This window comes from Castanea sativa, chromosome 2 (assembly GCF_040712315.1).
Source record: "Castanea sativa cultivar Marrone di Chiusa Pesio chromosome 2, ASM4071231v1".
NCBI lineage: Eukaryota > Viridiplantae > Streptophyta > Magnoliopsida > Fagales > Fagaceae > Castanea > Castanea sativa.
The window spans coordinates 37,072,069-37,096,328 of NC_134014.1; the positions used below are offsets into that span (position 1 = coordinate 37,072,069).

General features: G+C 35.2%; 2 protein-coding genes across 5 annotated transcripts; both read right to left on the reverse strand.

The window, feature by feature from the left end:
• Window positions 1-3,999: 3,999 nt before the first annotated feature.
• On the reverse strand, window positions 4,000-5,294 carry LOC142625279 (uncharacterized). The gene is made up of 4 exons (XM_075798964.1): window positions 5,104-5,294; window positions 4,504-5,013; window positions 4,318-4,388; window positions 4,000-4,190 (listed from the first exon to the last, which is right to left on the reverse strand). Exons 1-4 carry the CDS (start codon window positions 5,292-5,294, stop codon window positions 4,000-4,002), a joined length of 963 nt encoding a protein of 320 aa, XP_075655079.1.
• Window positions 5,295-12,621: 7,327 nt separating this feature from the next.
• On the reverse strand, window positions 12,622-23,807 carry LOC142626222 (protein ecdysoneless homolog). 4 transcript variants are annotated; one of them, XM_075800017.1, is made up of 8 exons: window positions 23,206-23,807; window positions 20,828-21,034; window positions 20,180-20,231; window positions 16,218-17,457; window positions 15,677-16,009; window positions 14,773-14,906; window positions 13,812-13,978; window positions 12,622-13,376 (listed from the first exon to the last, which is right to left on the reverse strand). In XM_075800017.1, exons 4-8 carry the CDS (start codon window positions 17,381-17,383, stop codon window positions 13,194-13,196), a joined length of 1,983 nt encoding a protein of 660 aa, XP_075656132.1. In that variant the 5' UTR covers window positions 17,384-17,457; window positions 20,180-20,231; window positions 20,828-21,034; window positions 23,206-23,807; the 3' UTR covers window positions 12,622-13,193. The 4 variants fall into 4 exon arrangements, with proteins under 4 accessions (XP_075656132.1, XP_075656131.1, XP_075656130.1 ...); XM_075800016.1 differs by lacking the exon at window positions 20,828-21,034 and adding an exon at window positions 21,823-21,944; XM_075800015.1 differs by lacking the exon at window positions 20,828-21,034.
• Window positions 23,808-24,260: the final 453 nt, after the last annotated feature.

Sequence of the window (24,260 nt, forward strand, 5' to 3'; positions counted from 1 at the left end):
AATTGAAATCAATTCCTGGTTGAATATGTTTGACTTCGGATTTATGGACCTCTGTTACAAGTGAGGGATATATTTGTCTTATGGCACATTATGTGGATGAGAATTGGGAATTGAAAAATATCATCTTGAATTTTTGTCACATGCCACCTCCACACACGGGAACTCTTTTATCGGAGAAAATTTTAAGCTTCTTGGAAGGATGGGGTATTGAGAAGAAAATATTTTCCATTACTTTAGATAATGCATCTAATAATGATAATTGCCAAGATTTCATAAAGAAAAAGCTTAATGAGGGGGTTTATTGTTATGTGATGGTATCTTTTTCTATGTGCCTTGTGGTGCTCATATATTGAATCTTATTGTTCAAGAAGGATTGAAAGTAATAGATGACTCGGTGATTAAGATTCGAGAAACTATAAAATATCTTAAAGGATCAGAGAGTAGAATGTGCAGATTTGATGAATGTGCCAAGATAATTGGTATGAAGAGAACAAAGGGTTTTCGTTTAGATGTGTGTAAAAATGGAATGCAACATATGACATGATTGACAGTACTATGAGTTATCGTTCTATGTTGAAACGTTTAGCAGAGGAAGATGCTAATTTTAAGCATTGTCCATAAGGGATGAATGGAATAGAGTTGAAAGGATAACTCGGTTTTTGAAACCTTTTAATGACATTATAACTCTATTTTCTGGAACTGATTACCCTACAGCAAATCTATATTTTCAAAAAGTGTCTTAAATTGAATTGCTCTTACTTGAAGAAATGGGGAGCCAAGATTCATTTATCAAGTAATATGGCAGAACGGATGAAAGTTAAATTTGACAAATATTGGGATTGTTATAGTGTGGTGCTAGGTTGTGCCATTGTTCTTGATCCAAGGTATAAATTGGATTATGTGGACTATATTTTCAAGAAAACAGAGCCAATTAAGCACATTGCTGAAATGAAGGTGGAGAGCATTGAGACTACATTGTATAAGCTTTTTTCAGAATATGAATGCCCCAAGCTTATGGCTACTGTTTCATCTTGTGTTGGGAGTTCTAGTCATACTAGTGGTGCTGTGGATGATCCTGATGATGATGAAGATAAGGAAGATGATGTAAGTGAATTGCATTTTGTTTGGTATATATTTGTGCTATGTTTTTTTAATAATAAAGATTGTAATGTTGTGTGGTATTATTTTTCATTGCAATTTTTTTTAATGATTAGGAATTTGATCATTATGAAAGTGGTCTGGTGCCAAAATAAAAAAAATCTCAGTTGGACTTGTATTTAGAAAAGCCTAGACTTAAACAAAAGCAAAATTCAAAGTTGGAAGTTCTCTCTTGATGAAAAGAGTATTACAATCGGTTTCTAGAACTCTCTTTAATGGCACGGGATCTTATGAGCATTCCAATAACCACTGTTGCTTCTGAATCAAGTTTTAGCATGGGAAAAAAGTTCTTACTCCGTATCGATCACGTCTTTTACCTGAAAATGTGGAAACTACGTTGTGTACTAAAAGTTGGCTATATGGATTTGAAGGTAATTTAATTTTTTTTATAGTCATAATTATACAATTTTAATTATTTATTGATTTGCTTTCATAGTACATTAAGTTATATTAAAATATTGTATTGTAAATGAAGATGCTGACAAAATTGGCCAACTTGAGCTATAATTTGCAAGTATGAATATTTGCAATGCTGAATCTGCCACCAACGTTAAGTAGATTGAGATTGGGGTGTAATTCTCATAAAATATTTATTTACTCTTCTTTACTTAATATGTTATGTTTATTTTTAAATCTTTTTTTGTTTAGTTTATCTTTCTAAGTAATCTAACTTTACTATTATTTTAAATGCAACAGCAGTGGCGGCTCCAGGATTGTTTCTCAGGGTGTTCCTCAGTGGGCTTGCTCTGTTATAATTTTTTTTCTTCAGATTCTCTGTTACAATTTTTTCTTTTTTAGATTTAAGTTTGAATTTTTTTTAGCTTTTTCTTTTTGCTTGAAAGCAATGTTATGAATATTGTTTTAGACCATGTTTCGGTTTGTTTAGTAGAATGGAATATTTCGGTATAGATCTATTTCGACGTACCATTTCAGAGTGTTCGGGATTTCTAAAAAAAATTAAAAATAATATATATTTATATTTTCTTATACAACATAAAATTATTGATCCAAATAAGTAAACCTCAAATAAAACAAATCATTTAGTTTTTCTTTTTTGACACTCAAATCATTAAGTTATTACATAACAATTACTGTTTTAGAATATTAAAACATAGATATGTAATTATATAATGAAAAACAACAACAAAAAATAATACAATAAGAGTGTATATATGTATATCATATTGGGAAGAGGCAAGACTCAATAAATAAGTTTGAAATCAAAATATTTTGTTAGCTTTTTGAGTTTTGTCACGTGGGTGGGATTAGCAAGCTAAAAGTCTAAAAAACAAACTAAAGAAAAAACTTGACAAAGCAAAAACTAGAGTAAAAAAAGAAAGAAGAGGTAGACTAGCAAAACGTCTGAGACGAAGCAAAGAAGATGAAAAGGAAGAAGAAGAAAGGGCGACCTTTGCGATGGTTGAATTTGTTTTTAGGCATTCGACGCGAATAATGACATGCTGTGCTGACGAATTTGTTAGTTTAAAAGTTTTTCTTTTTTTCTTCTAAAAACTGGTACCAGCCAAAATGTAACAAATAATCTACCAAAATTTAATTTTATTGGTATAAAAAAATTTTGAGAGTGTTCCTAATTTTTTTTTTTAAAGGTGGATAAATAAAATTTTATTATTATATATATATAAAAAATAAAAAATAAAAATTCAGGTCAGGGTGGTCCTGGGACCACCCTAACCTATATGTGGCGCCGCCACTGTGCAACAGGAACATGTGCACTTAAGAAGACCGATAACTTGCTACTTTGCTGGCTTACTTGTTTTGTTTGTTTTAAGATCTATCTCTTTTTGAAGATGTAAACTTGTAATTATATGTATTTTGACAGTAAACTATTAATATTGAAGACTTTTTCCATCATGAATTTATTACTATGAATAATTTTTTTCATGCTTAAAATTGTCAAAATTGAAAGGATATTAACAAGTGGTATTAAGTGCAATTTATTTACTTAATTGATTTTATTCATTCTCTCTAAATAGGTTGTCATTGATTTGTTTTTGTAATTGAAAAAAAAAAAAAAAAAACTTGTTTGAAAAATACAGGTCAACCCGACCCGACCCTACCTAAACCGCAACCCGATTGACCCGTTTAAAAATGACCCGTTTGACCTGCAAACCCGATTGACCCGACCCGCCTCGCTTGTTTTGCCACGTCTAGAAATAGGTAGCATATTTCTCGTGTCATTGCTTTGTTTCTCAATCAAAACCTCTTTAATAAGCCACCTACTTTTTAAGAAGACACCCCCATATTTAAAGAATTATAAAAAAGTTATTTGACATTTCCATAATCCATAATGTCTTACAAATTTTCTTTGAGGCAACAAGTTAGAGAATATTAAATTAGCAAAGGAACTCTTCATTTTAATATATCCAACACCTTTCACATATGGGAATGTTTTCCCTCTAATGCCTCACTTTGACACTGAACAAGTTCACATGGTTTAAGCATATTAAATAATCTTACAAGTCTATCTTGTCATTTTATATGTCTAGGCCATGTGAACTCCTTTTCCCTCTGTAATATGTCAAACTACTTTCTCTAAAAAACAGACAAGAGAAAAGTTGAAAGAGTCTTATACACAAATATAGAGAAGCCGAAAAGTAATAAAGTAGTCTAAATATTTACATTAAACACATATATAAGTCAACTAAAGATATATATATATATATATATATATATATATATATATATGCTTTTACAATACAAAGATACATAAACTACAAATTGGCTCAATATATATTTAATATAAGTCATCTCTATATCACACAACTACAATATTACACTTAAATTATTACAAACAAAATCCACACTTGCAATAATCCAGATTTACTTTGTATTAATTTTGAAAAGCCCATTGCTCATATAACCCTTTCCCACGTATATGCCATTCTTTGTGAGTACAAACTTGTCAGATTCAATGACCAATTTGAAACCATTCTTAATCAAAAGTGAGCAAGAAACAAGATTCTTACGAATATCTGGCACATGCAGCACATCATTCAAAATAAGTTTCTTGCCTGAAGTCATATTCAATATTACCTTTTCTTTTCCTACAACCTTAGAGGTTGAGGAATTCTCCATGAATATTTCTTCTCCATTATCCACAGGATGGTATGAAGAAAATAAATTCTAATTTAAACATACATGGTGAGTAGAGCCAGTGTCCATCCACCATTTCTTGGTATCTTCTCCTACCAAGTTCACTTGAGAAATCACTGCAGAAAAGTTATATATCATCCACATCTTTAAAAAGATTTTTCACTTCAGTAACGTTGACTTGAAAGTCTTTCTTGGTTCCTTGATCTTTATGCTTATGGCAGTTCTTAGCACGATGCCCCCATCTTGCCACACACATAACATTTTCCATTGAACTTCGTAAAGTTACCCCCACTAGTTCCTTGACTCAAACTTTCACCAGAGTACTTCCTCTTATTCTTATTATGCTCCGCAATGTTTGCTTTAGCTTCCATGTAGTGATTCCCTACGGCTTTTTCTGAAGAGTTATTGTCTTCCTCAATTCTCAATCTTACAATCAAGTCTTCTAGCCGCATCTCCTTGCACTTTTGCTTCAGGTAATTTTTGAAATCTTTCCAAGATTGAGGCAATTTCTCAATGATAGTAACTACTTGAAATAATTCACTTATAGACATACCCTTAGCATGTATTTCATGTAAGATTACCTGAAGCTCTTGCACTTGACTAAGCACAATTTTGGAATCCACCATTTTGTAATCCAGAAGTTTGCCCACAATGAACTTTTTAGTTCCAGCATCTCCTGTCTTGTATTTGTTATCCAAGTAATCCCCCAAATCTTTTGCTGTCTTGATTGAACTATACACACTATACAATGTGTTGTCCAATCCATTCAGAATATAGTTTTTGCACGGGAAATCAGCATGTTTCCATGCTTCTACAGCATCAATCACTTACCTATCTGTCTCATTTTCCTTAAGTTTTGGAGCATTCCCATACAAGAATTTTGCCAAATTCAAGGTTGTGAGATAAAACAACATTTTTTGTTGCCATCTCTTAAATTCAATACCATTGAATTTCTGTGGCTTTTCTTCATGATTAACAGGAACAGTAAAAGAGGCAGCAACAGGAACAATTTCATTTGACATTTCTGTCAAAATAAAACTCCATCAGATTGAATTCTCAAAATCCAACTGAAGCATTGATTTATATTACACAACCACTAAAATATAGACACGGCACTGCATTTAAATATCATTTTAAAGTAAAAATCATATACAATATAATAAGCCATCTAGTCTCTATGTCATATTAGAATATACAAAGAATTTGATAGTAAAAGTATTCTACACAGGTTCCAAAGCAATACAATCAAAATTCAAGAGAACATGAATCTATACAAAAGACAAATCAACAACTGACAAGCACTTAGAAGACTCGACAATACATAGCCAATGGAGTAACAAAGGTTCAGAGCCATGTGAATAAGAAAGATCATAGCATATATATATAATATACCGGATTGCAGAAATAGAGCCGCACAGTACACATACACTAAACTATAGACTCTAAACATTGTCCAGCCAAGCAAATAAGACAAACAAGCTTAACATCAAATAGTATATAATACAAAAGATATTTAAATAGTGAAAGAATTCTATATACAGAGTGTAAGTGCACAATTACACCTGGCCCCAAGAACAGTTACGGGCTTAGGCCCAATGAGCCTTAAACAATATGAATTTGTAGAGTGTGGGATTGAAACCCAGGTTAGAAGGGTTTGAAGATTAAATGACAAGTCAAAGATTGCAAACACTTGAAAACAACAAGGAATATTGTAAATCAACCTACTCGGACGTAAGCCGAGAGATGTTCTTATATTCTCTCTCTCTTTTTTCTTTTTTTCTTTCTTAGATTACAAAGAAGGAGCCCCCCTTTCTGTTCTAAGTTGCTCCTTAAATATTCATCTTTTTGATACTTTGTACACGTGTTGCCCCAACTCCCCCTTAGCCTAGATATTTCTTTTCTCAGTGCCTTTGAATAGTAACCAAAAGTTTCCCTTCCACTGTTCAGGTGTCACTTCCCCATTAATGCGGCCAGGGTGGTAGGTGCAGGGTCTTTAATGTGGAGGTGGCAGCCTTTATCTTTGGTATTTCTCTAACATCGGTGCTTCTAGGACATTCAAGGGTTTACCCCCTTTAACCATTGGTCTTGACCATGTCATTCCCTAACCTTTACCATAAAGTCCCGGGTTCTCCGGTGTCCCGAGTTCATCCTCGGCTGGATCCTCGGATCCTCGGCGTATGGGTTAACCAGTAGTACTAACAAGTTCTAAACCCAAGAGCAGGTCGGCCTTCCTTAGCATGGCCCAAAGGCTCACATCCCCATCAGGGTCTTTTTACTCCCCACACAGAGTATCTAAGAAACACAATCCTGTAAATATATTGCTTAGTCAAACAAAGATTAAAGAAGAGAAATATACTAATACAATAATATAAAAGGAAGAAGGAAAGATCAAGTAAAACAAAGTTTAATAAATGTCAATCCTCAAAATTGAATTGATACCTTTTTAGTTTTTACATGACATTGAAAGACTATCAATATTTCTAAGTTTAGTCAGTGATTGAATTGCAAAGATTCTGTATGCACAAGAACACAAAACTATTCGCAAAATTACCTAACCATCCGTAATTATAAAAATTTAAACTTATATTTCTTAAACACAATCACCATCAAAAATCCTTTTACATAATTCACAAAAAGTAAGTTACGAAATCAAGAAAATCTGCTTTAAGACTATTGGGTATATTTCAACAATTTACTTTTGTGATAAAGCAAAATGATATGATAGGTAAAAGCAAAAAACAAATACTGAATATATATATAAAAAGAAATCTGCAAATAATTAAAACTCACAAACTAAATGCGTGAGGGATGAACAATTCAGATCAAGTCTTGCGTTTGACACAATCTCCTTAAAGCAGATTTCGCCCCTCACACAATCATTGTGGTGCTTTGAGACTCACGAACGTCTGCCTCCTAGAATAAAATGATCTACAGCACTAAAACGAAGCACACAATGTCGTGTTCTGCAAATTACTCAATGTCTCTTTTTCTCTCTTTGACACAAAATGAAATGCACAAAATATTCTCACTGGAGAGTTTTTTCTGAAAAGTAGTTTTTATGAATGAGGGACTATGTAAAAATTATACGTTACAGACAAGCACTTTGTTTCAGTAATAACTACTGTGCACAGACTAACTGACTCAAAAAAATAAAAAAATAAAAAATTATTATTTGGACAAGTATGCCCAGTCCACATATGCTCAGTCCACATATGCTAAAAGCCCAACCCAATGTCCAACTCATGAGCATATAAACTCGTATATTATCTCTTTCATTTTCTATGTGAGACTTAGGATTTTTACCACTTTTAATAACATATTTAAGTGAATATAGAAAATATCAATTAATTATTCACTCCATGCTATTTTTCCAACATGTGGGTTGATTGATTTGGTGGTTGGTTGTAGTGGTTTGTTGTGGGTTGTGCCGTGGGTTGAGGCCACGGGTTGTGCCATGTATTGAGGTCGTGGGTTGCTCGGTGTTGAGTCTGTGGTTGTGGGTGAGGGTGGTGACATTGAGTGGGTGGTCTTTGGTGGTGCTCATGAGGGGTAAGTTGGTTGTTTTTGCTTTGAGAAGAGAGACACACAGAAAGAAAGACAAATATGTCTCATGGAGAATAAAAATAAATTATAAATAATAAATAAATAATATTTTAATGATGTGGTAAAAAAAAAAATTTTTGATATTGGGTGTATTATAAAGTGAAGTGTTAAAATTGATAAAGTAATGTTTTAAGATACTAAATACTATATTTTTTGACATGTTTGATGGGAATGCTCTTAGAGTACTATTATTGGTGGTACTAAAAAGTCATATTGCTATTTTTAGCACCACTATTCACAAAAAATGGGGCTGCAATGGTAGAGCTATAGAGAAAATTTTTGAATTTTCAGCTACAGTAGCTCATAGGTTAAAAAAAAGAAAAGAAAGTATTTTACTGTAGTGTTCGTACTGGTTTAAATATTTTATTCATTTTCTTTCTTTCTTTCTTTTTCCTTTTTTTTTTCTTTTCCTTTTCAGTTCATCCCATGCCCTCTCTCTCCTCAGTCCTCCATTTTCTTCTCCACTCTTCCGTTAGAGTTTCTCACCTCGCCCAGTTACCACAAATCCACTCACCTGCCCAGCCGTCACAGACCTACCTCGCCTGACCAACTCCCACCAACCTCACAGATCTCAACCATAAACACAAACCGCAAAAACAAACACAAACACAAACCCACCGCCGATGACAGCCCAATCTCGACCACAAACACAAACTCCATCACCAATCCTGACCACAAACACAAACGCCATCGCCAATCCCGACTACAAACACAAACACAGCCCCAAACCCGCAATCTGATCTTAACCCAAACCCATAAGCGAAAACCCCAATGACCCACCACCACCACCAATAGCAACAAAATGACCCACACCACCACATCACCACCAAAATACCCAACAAAGATCGAAATTGATTCTAAGGAAGAAACTGTGTGGTAGGTGCGTGAGTGCCATGGAGGCGATGGTGAGAGCTTCGGCCATCACCTTGGAGGCAATGTTAGCGGAGGCCGGATAAGAGAGAGAGAGAGAGAGAGAGAGACGTGGAATAGGTAAATGAAAGAGAAAAATAATAAAATAATAGAGGATATATTGTTTTTAGTGCAGTGAATATGTTATTTTATTATGTTGTTTATGTTATTTAATTGTGTTGAAAACTAAAATAAAATCACTGATGTTAAGTGTTTTGTAAAGTGAGAATGTAAAATGGATAAAGTAGTTTTTAGTGGAACTAAATAGCTAAAATTATTGCTCCACCAAGGTGGAAGCTCTTATCCACCCACTGTACAAACGGTAACACATGTAGGGATGAATAGTCTTTTTTACTTTATTAATTATTATAGTTATCAATTATCACACTAATTGATAATTTGACATGTATCATATGAACTCATTTTGTATATGGCGATATTAATTTGTATGAACCCAATTTGTTTATAGAGAATAGTCTCTTCTCTACTAGTGTTACTAGTGTTCCAAGAATGAGGTGGAGTATGAGCATATGGCCTAGGTTCCTCGGGAATGAAGACGCAAGCACCTTATGTGCAAATCTAACCAGATTAGAAGAAAGGAGGGTTTGTGGAGTCTTAAGCCTCTCAAAGCTCCAGGGCCTGATGGGATTCATGCGGGATTTTTCCAAGCATATTGGCAGTAAGTTGGTACTTTGGTGGTGAATGAAGTGTTTAAGGTGTTTCAAAGTTCCACCATGCCCCCCCCCCCACCTTAATGAGACCCTTATCACTCTTATCCCAAAGCATCCAGGGGCTGATTGTCTACCTCCTTTAGACCGATAAGCTTTTGCAACACAATGTAAAAAGTGGTCACATAGATCATAGTCAAAAGACTCCGACCTTTGCTGCCTAAACTCATATCTCCTCTCCAAACCGCGTTTGTTCCGAGAAGAATGGGGTTTGATAATATGATCATCACCCAAGAGCTCATTCATACAATGACGCTCAAAAAAGGGAGGACGGGTTTTATGGCCATCAAAATAGATTTAGAGAAAGCTTATGATAGGCTTGAATGACACTTTATTAGGGATGTTCTAGAGCTATACAGGCTGCCCCCCTCTTTAATCAAACTCATTATGAGTTGTGTTTCAAGCTCATCGATCTCAATTCTTCTCAATGGTGGTAAACTTGAGCCTTTCCAACCATTAAGAGGTATTAGACAATGGTACCCCCTCTCCCCTTAATTGTTCATCATATGTATGGAAATGCTTGGGTTTCTTATCTCGCGAAGATGTGAGGAGAATTTGCGAGATCTGGTCTGTGCTTTAAGAGGTGGGCAAGCCTTTTCCTATCTCTTCTTTGCCGACGACCTTGTCCTCTTTGCAAAAGCTGACATGATGAATTGTATTATTGTGAAAGAGACTTTGGATACCTTTTGTGAATTGTCGGATCAAAAAGTCAGTTTGAATAAGTCTAAAGTCTATTTTTTTCCTAATACTAGTCCAGATACTAGAGAGGAATTGTGTGAGGTGCTTGGCATTCACTCGACTCCGAATCTTGGCAAGTACTTGGGCTTCTCGATTAAGCATCTGGGCTCAACTTCTCAAGATTTTAACTTTGTGGTGGAAAGGGTGCAGAACAAGCTGCAAGGTTGGAAAGCAAACTAATGGTCGATGGCAGGAAGGGTAGTAATTGCCCAATCAGTCCCCTCAGCAACCCCTGCCTATGTGATGCAAAGGTGCATCCTCCATACCTGAATCCTAAATAATCTAGACAAGGTTAACATGAATTTTATGTAGGGATTGACGGAAGAAAATAAAAAAATGCATATGGTATGCTGGAAAAAAATTACTAAACCAAAGTGTCGAGGGGGTTTGGGTATTTAGGAAGCTAGAGGAAGAAATTTAACACTAACTGTAAAACTATGTTGGCGGATAGAGAACTCCATAAATGGTGGTTGGGCTGACGTGTTTAGGAAAAAGTACATATCTGGGCCTGCTAGAAAAACCAAGGCTCATACTAGAGCTTGGAATGCTGTGAAGATAGGAAGAGACATTTGTGTGAAAGGCTCAAAGTGGATAGGGGGATGTAATAGCCCGCTGAGCTTTTGGAATGATAAGTGGTTGAACATTGGCACAATGAGGTCCCTCATTGAAGGTCCTCTGAACCAAGGAGAGAGTGAGGTGTGCATTAAGGATGTGATTACAAACAATGGCTGGGATTTAGCTAACCTCTTTTGTCTTCCCTAGCTTCATTCTATAGGTAGTGATGGCCACCCCTCTTAGAAGATATGCTGTTAGGGAGGATCATAGAAGCTGGATGTCTAGCTTAAATGGGGAGTTTGACCCAAGAAATGCATACTTATTGGCAATTAATGAGAATCTAGAGGCCCCACATTTTCATGGCATATGGAATTGGAAGCTTCAAACTTTTCCCAAGATTAAATTGTTTCTTTGGAAGTGCCTACATCTTAGCTTAACAGTCAAATCCATCTTGACTCATCGAGGTATTGACGGATTGGGTGGTTGTGACAGTTGCCCAGACTTGGAGGAGAGCATTACCCATGTATTGAGGGAATGCCTGACAACTAAAACCTTTTGGGAGTGCTCAAGCTGCCCTAATAGTCTCAAGCGCTCCTTCTCTGATGACCTTGAATCATGGATCACAAAGAATGCCTTAGGATCCATAAAGGCACTTAGCAAAGATTATGATTGGTGTAATTTTTTCTTGCTTGGTTTGTGGAATCTGTGGCTCTAACGGAATAGAAGGGCTTTCAAACAGCAACCCTCTAACCTAAATTTGGTGAAGGTGGTGGAAATGCAAACGAGAGAGTTTACGTATTGTGTTCTGGATCCAAGCACAGGGAAGGATAGGCAAGTGAAATAGGTTCAATGGTCGAAACCAGCTTATGGTTGGCATAAATTGAATACTGATGGCTCGGTTGTCAGCACTAGTGGGCTGTCAGGGTGTGGTGGGCTGCTTAGAGACAGCGCGGGCCAGTGGATTGTAGGCTTTGCAAAGTCCATTAGTGTTAGCTTAAGTATTGCCGTGGAAGTTTAGGCTTTGAGGGAAGGGCTGGGTCTGTGTTTAGATAGGGGAACTTTTGTTGTGGAAATAGAACTTGATGCATCAGCAGCAATATCCTTAGTTGCCAGCAATGTCAATAATAATGGAGATTTGTTTAGTCTTGTTGATGATTGCAGGGAATTGTTGCTGCTTTTGCCTCAAGTTAAATTATCTCATTGCTTCAGGGAAGCAAATTTTAGTGTCGATGCCTTAGCTAAACTGGGATCAACTTCCTCTTATTTGTCTTTAGATTTTACTTCCCCCCCCCCCTCCCTTCCCCTTCCCCTTCCCCTTCCCCCGCGGCTATATCTCAGCTTTTGTATGATGATATGATGGGCATCTATCGCCCTAGATTTTGTACTATTGGTGCTTCTATTCATGTTTCTTAGTTAATGTTATATCCATGTTTACCAAAAAAAGATATTAATTTTGCATTTCAAAAAGTAAGAATAATAAATTTTAAATAAATAAATTATTTAATAATAAATTATTTCAAACAAAATTCTTGAATTATTTCTAACTCCTATCTTTTTATTTCAAAACAAAAATCAATAATGAATTATTGTCGAGTGTATTTTTCTTTTAAAAATATGTATATTGCAACTCATAATTATATATTTATAATTCTTGAGCCTATGCCCTTAAAGCACTTGTTAATAAGACCATCAATTTAATAAACTAAATCAATAAATATCTAAAAAATACTTTACATATAAGAAAATTATGTGGAGATCAATCCCCAAAGGTTAATCCACCACAAGGGTGGAGAAGCCAATAGTCAAGAGCCATTGGTGTGGTAAAATGTTTTTATACTCTTACCAAGTAGTCATATACAAGCCTTGATGCATACAAAACATTTAAGGTAAATTGCAAATTACATCCTTAAAGTTTAGGGTGTTTGGATTTAACATCCTAAAATTTCAGAATTTGAATTTTACCTCATGAGGTTTGAGGTGTTTAAATTTTACACCTTAACGTTTTAGAATTTGAATTTTACCTCTTAAAGTATGAAAGTGTTTGAATTTTATACCCACAAATTTTGAAATTTTAGAGTGTAAAATTCAAACACTTCCAAACTTTAAGAAATAAATCTCAAAAATTTAGAGGATAAAATTCAAATTTTGAAATGCTAAGGTGTAAAATCCAAATACCCCAAAACTTTAGGGGGTAAAATTCAAATTCTAAAATTTTATGGTGTAAAATCCAAATGCCACAAAACTTTAGAGGTCTTATTTGCAATTTACCCAAACATCTATTATAATTTAAGACAGTTGAGCAGAAAAGCTAAAGCACATGTAATCATGAACTATGTTCGACAGTAGACATTATAGATACAAAACTAGAAAGGATCCATCCACAGAGAATCATTTTCCCTTCTTCTTGTCATCATGTGGGAGCTGTACACCCATGAGCCCAAGCAAATTGGAAGCAGGCCCGGGAAGCCCTTGTTGGGAAGAAAAGGAATCAAGAAAGCTCTTTACGAGGTTCACATCTACATCCACAGGAGTGAAATCCGCATCCATATCTTCTGTGGCATTTGATGTTCCCTGCATGCATTAACATTAAATCAAATCCATCATTTGAGCAGAACACAAATTGATATAAGAACAAGAAGGGAATCTCACATGCAAGCATTAATAGAATAGTGCATATCTAAGCAAACCGGACACTTGTTACAGAAATTATCGAAATGTTTTTGCTTCGACCAATAATTAACCAAGTTGAATTTATTGGTTCAAGTACAACCAATTGATGAAAATAATTAGATTCTAAATTATTTCCACATCTTGGCCACAGGAAAGTTAACTACCAGGAAAAGAAAACTGCCCAGATCAAAATCAATACAAAAGGTATTATATTTTTCTCCCTAATAGAGGCCATGAAAACAGTTTGAAAAGAGACTATTTATGATTGAAAAGACTATTTATGATTGAAAAAAACTCAGTAGTATACTCTCTTCATAGCAAGAATGAGAAATGTACCTCATCCTTCTTTGTTGCTTGCTCGTTAGCACGAACAAAACTTTTTGCAATGCTGGTGGGCTTCAACTCTTCATTCATTGCATCAGAATAGGAATGCATGAAAGTATCCTTTTCTTCCTCATTATCCTCAGAAGGTTCCGCTATATCACTCTCATCTTCAGACTCATCTATAAATATCATCAATGTAATCATAAGCGACCCCCAACAAAACAGAAATGCAATGTGACCGCTATATCATTCTCATCTTCAGACTCATCTATAAATATCATCAATGTAATCATAAGCACCCCCCAACAAAACAGAAATAAAATGTGAACCTTTCATAATCTAATGACCTGCTCAAATGTTGAGTAATAAACTTAGCTTATGTTTGCATACTAGATTAGAGGCATCAGTCACTTATGGTGAGCAAATTTTCAACAAATATTTTCTTTTGTTGTCAAGTTACATAAGCACCCAACAAGTTTTGAATCCATGACCTTACCCTCCATCTATTATTATGCATTAAGGGAGGAAGAGGTTCCATGGTGTGGACACAAGATAAATGCCTCCAATTACATAGATGCAAAAAAAAAGATGGTCCAACCAGTGGCCTTATGGATGGAGCCTGCTATTAGTTGGGCCTAAGGCCTAATCAATTAATGTCTTGGATTTGTTACATTTATTTACTTTATGTAATTAGCACATAATCCAAAACATAGACACGCACACAAAGAAGAAGGGGTGAAAAGAGAGGTCAAGCAGATTCAATAAGCCAAGTAACAAGTATGATTAAAAAAATAAAAAAATTATGTTCTTCAGAAGAGAATTATTGTAAAAAATAATGTATATGAGTAAATCATAAAGAACTGACAAACAAAGAGAGACGACAAAAGTTTTCCTGGCTATCATGAAAATCATTAGTATAAACAATTTATACAACAAAAATCTGTCTAGTGAATAAAGATTATGTATGACTTACCCAAATCAAAGTCTGATGATGAACCATCTTCTATATCAACATTACTGCCCACATCTTCAAAACCTTGACGCTTCATTACTGACTCCATGTCTTTAATGAAACGGTCAACATCAAGGTCCACTTCTTTTAGGTTCCTTCAAGAGACAGTTAACAATACAATTGGTAAAATTGAAGTCTCTATCCTTCAAATATTTCACTCTTTTTTTAAATAAAAAAACCCACAGAATTGGGCTTTATGACATCTGCTCTATAGTGATTTCTCTTTTATCATTAAGCCAAGACTCCAATTAGTTTCTTTTGTAATTAGACCGGATTCAATCTCAGGTCCCTATTCGACGACAATTCACTTTATCAGTTGAGCTAATTAGAACCTACTCCAAATATTTCATTCAACGCAAAAAGTGTACAGTAATGTTTCCTAACTCAAGAATGTTCAACTTAGGACAGTGGGAAGGCAAAGAAGAACCCAGATCAGCTCACTCAAAACCACATCAGCGAGGTTAAGGAATTGCATGGGCTTCAAACCGAAAATTAAAATTGGCAGAGGCTTCAGTGGGAAAATTGGGAAAATAACCGTGTCAAAAGCTATGAGATTAGCTAGAAAAATAAAAAAAAATCACAGCTAACTAATTGATATGCAGATTAGTCAGTGTTATTTACAGTAAAGAAAGGAAAGGAGTTGAATTATGCACCCATGGCTGAATCTTTTATATTTACAACTATTCCTCCTCCCCCACCACACACCAAAAATGAAACAGCCAGGATGCCTATGAAAATGTATGCACATCGGCATGCACATTTATGAGAACTAAAATGTAAAATGTGCAAATAAATTTATGAATGAATGAGATGAATAAAAAGGTATACCACATAAATACACACACACATACAAAGGTACGCTAACCTGTTTTCAGGAACCTCAGCTCCCTTGTAGCTTGACACCTTATGGACAAAATCCTGCATGGTCTTAGCTATATCACCAAGACCAACCTCATCAACATTAGAACTGGATGAAGGACCCGTATCATCCTGGCCATTCTGTTTCTTTTTATGTTTTGAATTATAGAGGTCCATCTCCTTTTGTCTCTCAAGTAGTGCAGAGTTTAACTCGTCCTCTCCATTGTAAAGCCAGGAATCATCATCAGAAGGAGGAGCTTCCTGACCACTAAATTCATCAGGTGAATGTGGTATAGCAAGAATCTCATCGATTCGTTTCACTGGAGCACTCAACATTTCACTGTGACAAAAATTTATACATTTGCAATAGTCACTAATGGTTAAAATAAAAATCTTACAGTAAACAATTTGATGAAAGAGAAAATATTTATCAATCCTATGTATTGGTCCACATAAAAAACAGTGAAACAGGTGCAGAATATTTGAAATCACTAATTATGTAAGTGAAGCATTATGATTTTGAATATATCTTGATGACTATTCTATACCTGGTCCTCAAAAACAAAGAACTGTTCCGGTAATACTCTTCGGCATTGTGCATTAACCTCTGGTACTCTTTAGACCCTGGAAGCAGTCCTTGAAAGTATCCACTCCTCTCCAGACTCTCCTTATAGGCCTCCCAAGTGCGTCCCTTCCCTTCCAAACCCTCTCGCTTTCTTAGCTGGTACATCATCTCCAACCCGCAGGTGATTTTCAGTCCCAATTCGGCCTCTCCATATGCCACTTTATCACTCCTATTTGGCATTGGATAATTCTTCGGCGCCTGAAAGGCCTGTTGAACCAATTGTGCATACATTGCCCTTGACATCTTCACTGCCACACAAACCAACTCTTCCTCTCTCCCTTTAGGTAAGAACTTTTCCATTTTTGCTGCATACTTCATGGAATCGATGTCTCGATCATAGAAACCCTCCACCGCCAACGAAATCAAGCAAGGCTCGTGTTTCAATACTTGTGCCACCGACACCGGAACCCTAACCCTAACTTGATGCATATTCCTTTGAGCTCTCTCGGGATAATCCAATATCCGTTTCTTCACTGCGGACTGAATCGACTCTGATGCTCGCGATTCCTCACTGTGATTGATGATGAATCTCAACGAATCGGATAAGTTAGGGCTCGAAAGGCGGTCTTTGGGTACAATATGGATACGACCTTGGCGAATGAAGACGCGGTTGAGACTGTTCTCAGGGTTGAGCCAGCGAGGGAGGTGGAAAGCGGCTTCGATGAGGAGAAACTCACCGTCAGTGTCCCATACTCGAATAGAGAGGGAAGGGAAGGTGGTAGAGATTTTGAAGAGGAGGAAGAGGGTGAACCACTCATCATCAAGATTGTCACCAAAGCGGAGCTTGCCATGGAGGTGAGGGAGATGGGAGGAGCAGAGGCAGGAGGGTTTAGGGAGGGAAGAGAGGGAGAGAGTGAAGGACTCGTGCTGCCATAGGTAGTCAGTTGTGAAGGGAGATAGGGTTTGGAGGATTTGGAGGTGGAGGGATTGGAGAGAGGAGGAGAGTGAAGGTTCAGGGGTGGGGGTGGGATTGGAATTTAGAGTTAAGTCAGGGAATATGGCGTAGAAAACGGTGTCGTCTGGGAGCCTCGAGTTCTTTTGGGAGAATATATCTGAGAATGCAAGGTCGGATTCAGGAGCTCCAGCCATGGTCTCCGGCTCACTGATTTCTTAGTTCTTTGTACAGGTTGCTACTAGTTATTTCTTCTTCTGGATTGATGTACCTATGAATCACAAATGATATAAATAAGGATCTTTTCCAAATGATACAACTAAAACCCCAAAGTCTAGGTGCAATATACTAAATTTCAGAATCAAATAAAGAATCAAACACACGCACACAAAAATAAAATACAAATAAAAACTCATGAGCAGCAAGCATACCGCATATAGTTGAAGCAAATCACAATGAAAGCATATCAACCATGGTTTATAATCAGTTTGTGCTAAAGATCACATTCAGACAAAACACACACTAATTCAACAAAATGAAATATATTTAAGTAGTGGCCACAAAAGGGGAAAAAATCACAAATACTGAACTAAGATCACAAACAATATGAGATCAATTGAGAGGGAAAATGCACCTGCCACTGCAATTACTAATACATATTTGCATTCAGAAAGTACTTAACAACATAAGCATGGTGAATGTAATGTTAGATAAAACTCGAACAATCCCAGAATGCATAAATGAAATCTATATTGCTTATCTATCACATTGTATCACTTCTATCCAAAGTTCTTGCAGACATAAATAAAATCATTGAAAATTCAGCTATAAAGTAAATAAACAATTTTTGTAAACATCCTTCCATATTTAAATTGATTTCTGTCTCCGGGAATTTAAATTATAAACCATGCATTTCTTCAAAGATATAAAACAAATGTGGCCATGCTCAATTTTTTAGATAAATTATTAAGTCCAAATATTCAATGTGTAAAAATTGAACAGCAAGGAAACTGGGAAACTCAAACAAATTCTATATTCTATATTCTTCATTTCCTTTTTTATATATAGGTAATCAAAGATTTATTGCATAAAAAGTATATAGCGTTGGTGAACACTCTATACTTAAAACAAATACAAGTAACTCAAGAAGAGAATATATTCTTCATTTCCTAAATTCTCTCAGTAACCAAACAAAGCCTAAAGCTAGTAAATAAAACCAATTCTTCAACACACAAACAGAGAGAGAGTAAAATTTCATATTTACCTGAAAAAGAAGCTTTGCTATCCTATTGGTGGCAAACAGGCGGGTTTTAGGTTGGGTTATAAATGGGTCGGTACATAATTACTCATTTATAACCATTTATATATAAATTAAATACCCATTGCCCACCAAACCCATTTAATTTAGTAACCCACCCATTTTAACCTAACCCATATGCCTCTAGAACTACCAAAATGACCTGAATACCCTCTTGACCTCCAAAATAACCAATATGCCCCTAGAATGTCCAAAATTACCGAAAAAACACTAAAATGTCAAAAATTACCGAAATATCCCCAAAAAATAACACTTGATTAGTGACGAATAGCATTTTTGTCTTTACCTAATGGGTAAATCAATAAGGCAATTTTTTTTCCTTTTCTTTTCATGTATGTTACAATTTGTTTATTAAGATCACTGTTATTGAGGAAATAAATAAATCATTGTTCTCCATTTAGTTCTCTTTTTCCTGATTTTGGTTTAGTATAGTTTCTGCATTTATAGACTTATTTTCCATTACTAGTTTAGGAGGCACATGCAACCCCTTTAGCGAAAAAAAATAAAATAGAGCTTTTATTTGAAGAAGCATAAAACCAAGTACTAAAAAATATATCTCATAAAATGCTAATCTCATTAATATAACAATTTTGATTGCACGCAAACTTAAAATAGCTATTGAACCAATGAATATCTATATTACTATGATTTCTAATAGTTAGAACTTATTTACTAAAGGCTAATAAGTTCTAAGAATAATAACAAACATTATCTTCCAAGTTTCCAACAATAAGCAACTGAATTAAAATTTTGAAACAAATGATGCCATATGCTACAATTGATGCCCTTCGTCAAATACCTGCAAGTCTTCAACCATTCACAATAAAAATTTTGCTATACTTCCTTCTTTATATTACAATTGATGTGTCTAGCTACAATGTTTAGCTTAGTTTTTGATGAACACCCTTTTAAGCAAGAAAAGGAATAAAAAAGAACAAGATAACAAAATGAGTATATCCAAGGACAACGAACATGAAAACTACAACAACAACAAACGCAATACAACAGCTTCGAATATCTAAACTTAACAAACAAAGATTAAACATGTAAAAAAATTATTTTAACTCAGAATTTATCATTCAAGGCCATAACCAAGCTCTAGCATTTATGTCTACACTAATTAATTCAATATATAAGTCTTTTGAAGGAAAAGCCTGCAAGTGCAAAAATTTGAATTAGTATCTACACTCAAATCATTATTATATATGATACATGAACCCATGCCCAAAGAAAGCAGCCTGCAAATGCATACATAGAAATAATATTTCTTTCCTTGATCATGGCAAAAATATAATTAATCTTTATATCCAACCCTTATTTATAATACATGAAACTGTACAAAGGGAACAGCTAGCAAGCGTAACAACATTAAAGTTATTTATAATACATGCTAAAGTCATTGCATCAAGGGGTAACTTCTTATTGCACTATGATAGCTGAATTACTGGCATAAAGTTTAAGCCTTATTAGCTGGTTAGCCTATTAAATTCAATTTATAAATTCTTAATGCAAAAGTTATTGTGCCAAATTCTTAGTTGCAAAACTCTGAAACCAATATAGGGTGGAAACAGACAAAACAAAATTTATGAATGGATATGCATATGGTATAATTCTTAATAATATTCTCCCATCATCAAAAGTGAAATTTATCAAAAGATATATATGAAAAAGTTACCTTGACCACCCCTAAGCGAATTGCACCTTTAGGTATTTTTGCTGCTCAAATTCTGCAATAATACAATGACCTCAGCATAAAGTCATAAACTCATCTAGTAAACTCAATAAAAACACTAAATTAGACATAATTTATCACCCACATAATTTACTATACTTGAATCTCTAACCGACCACTCAAATTAAGTGAGAAGACAAGAAAACCTATAATTTCATAAGCATAGACATGAGTTTTAAATATTGCATCAAATTTGTTCTGTACAAACATATTCTCATGTGTCAAATTTCTACATTCATATTAGAATTCAATATCTTTGGGTTTATATCAGAACTCAATATCTTTGAGTTGATAATTGTGGACATTGTTGAGTTTCTCACTGAAAACTCAGCCTTTTGCCTTTGTGAAAAGGTGAGTTTTGATAGAGTAAGTGTGGCTGGGTTTTAAAGGCTTTTTTTGCTCCCCCAAATGCTGGTTTTTTTACCTAAATGGAAAAAGAGAGTGCGCTTTTGTTGATTAAAAGCCTAGATTATTTGATTTTCCATGAAAAAATATGGCAAATCAGAATCTCAAAACCCAAATAATAATTCTAACAGATAAATACCTGAATTACACTTCTTCAAAATCTTAGGTTTTTTTTTTCTATCTCACCTTTTGATCCGTTTCTGCCTGACTTCTCCTGACCTGACCATACAAAACCATGAAGAAGCCCATACTTGTCATTTCCATCCTCTTTCACCCCTCATCGACCATGTTGTTCCCTGACTGACTCACCCACTCTCTGATATGCAGAGAAGTCCTCTCTCTCTCTCTCTCTCTCTCTCTCTCTGCGTTGTGCTCGTGGGCTTGTGTTTGTCTCTTAAGATGAAAATGAAACACACTGTTTAGACTCACTAAAATACTAAAACTTGACTAAACCAAAAACACTATTCCTAAGGCTATTCACTCTTTTTATATAGTTAATAGAAATAGACATGCCCTCAATCGACCTTCTAGGCCAGTATATTACATATAATTAAATAATTGGCATGATTGCAAATTATTAGATGGTATTTTAGCCAGATATAATGTTCATCTGTTCCTTTTCTTCACCAGATGGTTGAACAAAATCTAACCTAAAGAAATCCACCAGCAAACTCTAGAAGGGCATTCATGCATTAAACTTCACAGAAAGGACTCAATTTTAAAGTTTGGCTTTGGCAAGTTTTGGTATGCTTTGCTTAAGTGCCAAAAAAAATTTCCCAGACCACTTTGGATCACAGTAGTGACACCTTATGCAGCAAGTAAAACCTGATAGTTATCACTACAAAAGGTCATTTTTCTAGGCCCAAGGACCACCATTATATATCATGGTGGTGTTTTGGTGGCATTGGCCCAAGAGGGTAGCAACAGCTGAAGCAACAAATAGACAAGTATAAACGCTTATTATACACAAAAAATAACAAAAATGGGGACCTATCTAATTGCCTCTCCTGCATGCAAGTCAAAACAGAAACAGAAGTAATACAACGAACGTAGAGCCATAGAGGGGCACCAGGCCACTAAGCACATGGATACAAAAAGGCCTAGCACTTTGATCTAGGACAATCAGCTCTCAAGGGTTGAAAAAGAAAAAGAAAAAGAGAGAAGATCACAAAGAAATAAAACTTAGAATCAGCATCAAGGGTTTCTTGGAATGAGCACTAAGCAGTGAAACAGAAAAACAGAATTTAGTAATTGTCATCTAGAGTTGTAAGGAATCAGCACCAAGCATGGGGATTTCCAGGACCTAAAGACAAAAATTTCGGACAAAAGCATATGTTTTAATAACACAAAACAGAACATAACTAGCACAGAACCAAGCAAAGCATTCTAGTCAAAATAAAGCAGCAAACAGCAATGCCAACATCCTCAACCACCACAGTTCTATTCACAGCTGCTTGACATAATCAAGCTCCTTCCAAAAAACTTCAAGGTGTCCAAAAATACTGTAACACAGACAAAGTAGAAAGACCAAAACTTTAAATTAAAGTACTAGAAGGAAAAAGCCCAAAACCAGGACAGTAACCAATATCTTGGTGACATTTCTAAACATGACAGTGTAATTTACTAGTCCCATTCTCACTATCTGCCACAAACGTTAGTACATTTTCTACACTTGACTCTTCAATGGCCATCATCATGTAAAGGTAATATTTCAAAATCATTCCACACTTCAGAAGTCCTACCCCTAGTTCTTTAGCTGGCATTTGAAACTGTTTGTTCAAATTCATCAATCCCCTAGGTTACAGACATGGCTCACCTTAAAAGATTAACAATCAAAATAGGTCATTCAATTGTGAATAAATTTACCTATTAAAAAAAATTAAAGGTCAAATATAACATACATTGGATCTACCCAACACTGAACCAAGGGATTATGAGGAAAAAAAAAAAACCATCCGCTCTAAATGGCATCCTTTGCTACAATATGCCACGAACATATTGTGTTACTCTCATACCCAAGAATGACAAGACTAACTGTTGCCAATGAAGATAATGAATCCTCCAAAACCAAAACATCTTCATACTAATAAACTGGAACAGCCACTAATTAAAGGGCATTTACGCAAAATTTATTTGCTAAAACTTCCTCTAACAGCTTTCAATGAAACAAAATGCTAAGCCTCTAACCTTCTATTCACTTTCAGAATCATCAGCACTAATATGACATTACATTCCAATAGCAATAGCAAGCCTATTTGAGTTCAGTCATCAATCACGTGATGATATTCTCAGATGGGTTTGGTATCAAAAAGTTCCATTCAATTAATTGGCAACAAACTAAGCATGATTTGAAAACTGAAAATAAATTAAATAAATAAGTATACACTAATCAAACTCACACAAAAGGCAGTTTCTACAGAACCCAAAAGCCAAAAAGAGGAAAAAGATCAAAGAAGCAAATCATCAAACACCTGAGCTGCACAATGAAGAAAATACATATACAAGAACCCAGGCACAAAGAATTACATAGAGAGAGAGAGAGGCAATTTTTGAAAGAGACTTACACAAAGGGCAAGGGACAGTAAATCTTCGACAGGTTTAAAGCGGCGGTGGAACCGGCGACGGCGAGAGTGAGATTGAGAGAGAGAGAGAGAGAGAGAGAGAGAGCAGAGCAGAGAAGGGGAGAAGGTAGAGTCGGTGGAAGAGAAAGAAGAAATAGAGGTTACTAGCTTCTTCTATCGCTTTCGCGAATGTTGGGGTTTTTTTTTTTTAAATCTCTCGGTGGAACGCTGTCGTTTACTTACTATTAAAATATTTTATTTTATTTTTTCTACATAACTAACAGTTGTCGGTTGTGGACGCTGCAAGCAGAACAGAGTTGCTGGAGCTGCATACTTTAAGGTGACACGTGTCCAACTGTGAGTGAAATTTCTCCGTTAACGGTTAACGTCTCTCTGTCAAACGGCTTAGGCTCAAAACTATAAAACTCATCTCTCCCTGCTATCATCATCAGATTCTATCTTATCTTCCAACTCTGTCTTACCACATGCTCTCGCCGTCGACCTACTTTGTCACGGTGGGCTGTGGGTTTGATATGGGTAGGTCACAGGACACAGGTGGGTTGATTATGGGTTTTCTGAGTTTTGAGAAGAACAAAGGAAGAGGAAGAGAGAGAGAGAGAGAGAGAGCGCAAACTTTAACGCCGTTTTTCACAGGATTTAAGTTTTTATTAACCTAGTCGGTAAAAAAGTTTTTATATATTTTAGAATAAGAACTTACTTTTTTTTTTACACACTTAAGAGATGTTTAGTAGAGGTATTTAAACAACAATTTTTGTTATTTAAATAATACATGTATTTCCATAACACGTACTTTCACAATATTTTTTCACTCACATGTATTTTCACAATATTCTAAATAATGTTACTAGAATAACATTACGAAACAGACCCCAATTTTCCAAAACACTCACATCAGTCAATCTATTTAAGAAGATATTTCAATAAAATATATATTCTTCATTAATTTTATTATTTTCTCTAATAGTTATATTTTTTAATTTAAACTTATATTTTAAGTAAACTAACAAAACTGGTGGCGAGGCCAATGGAGCCACTTA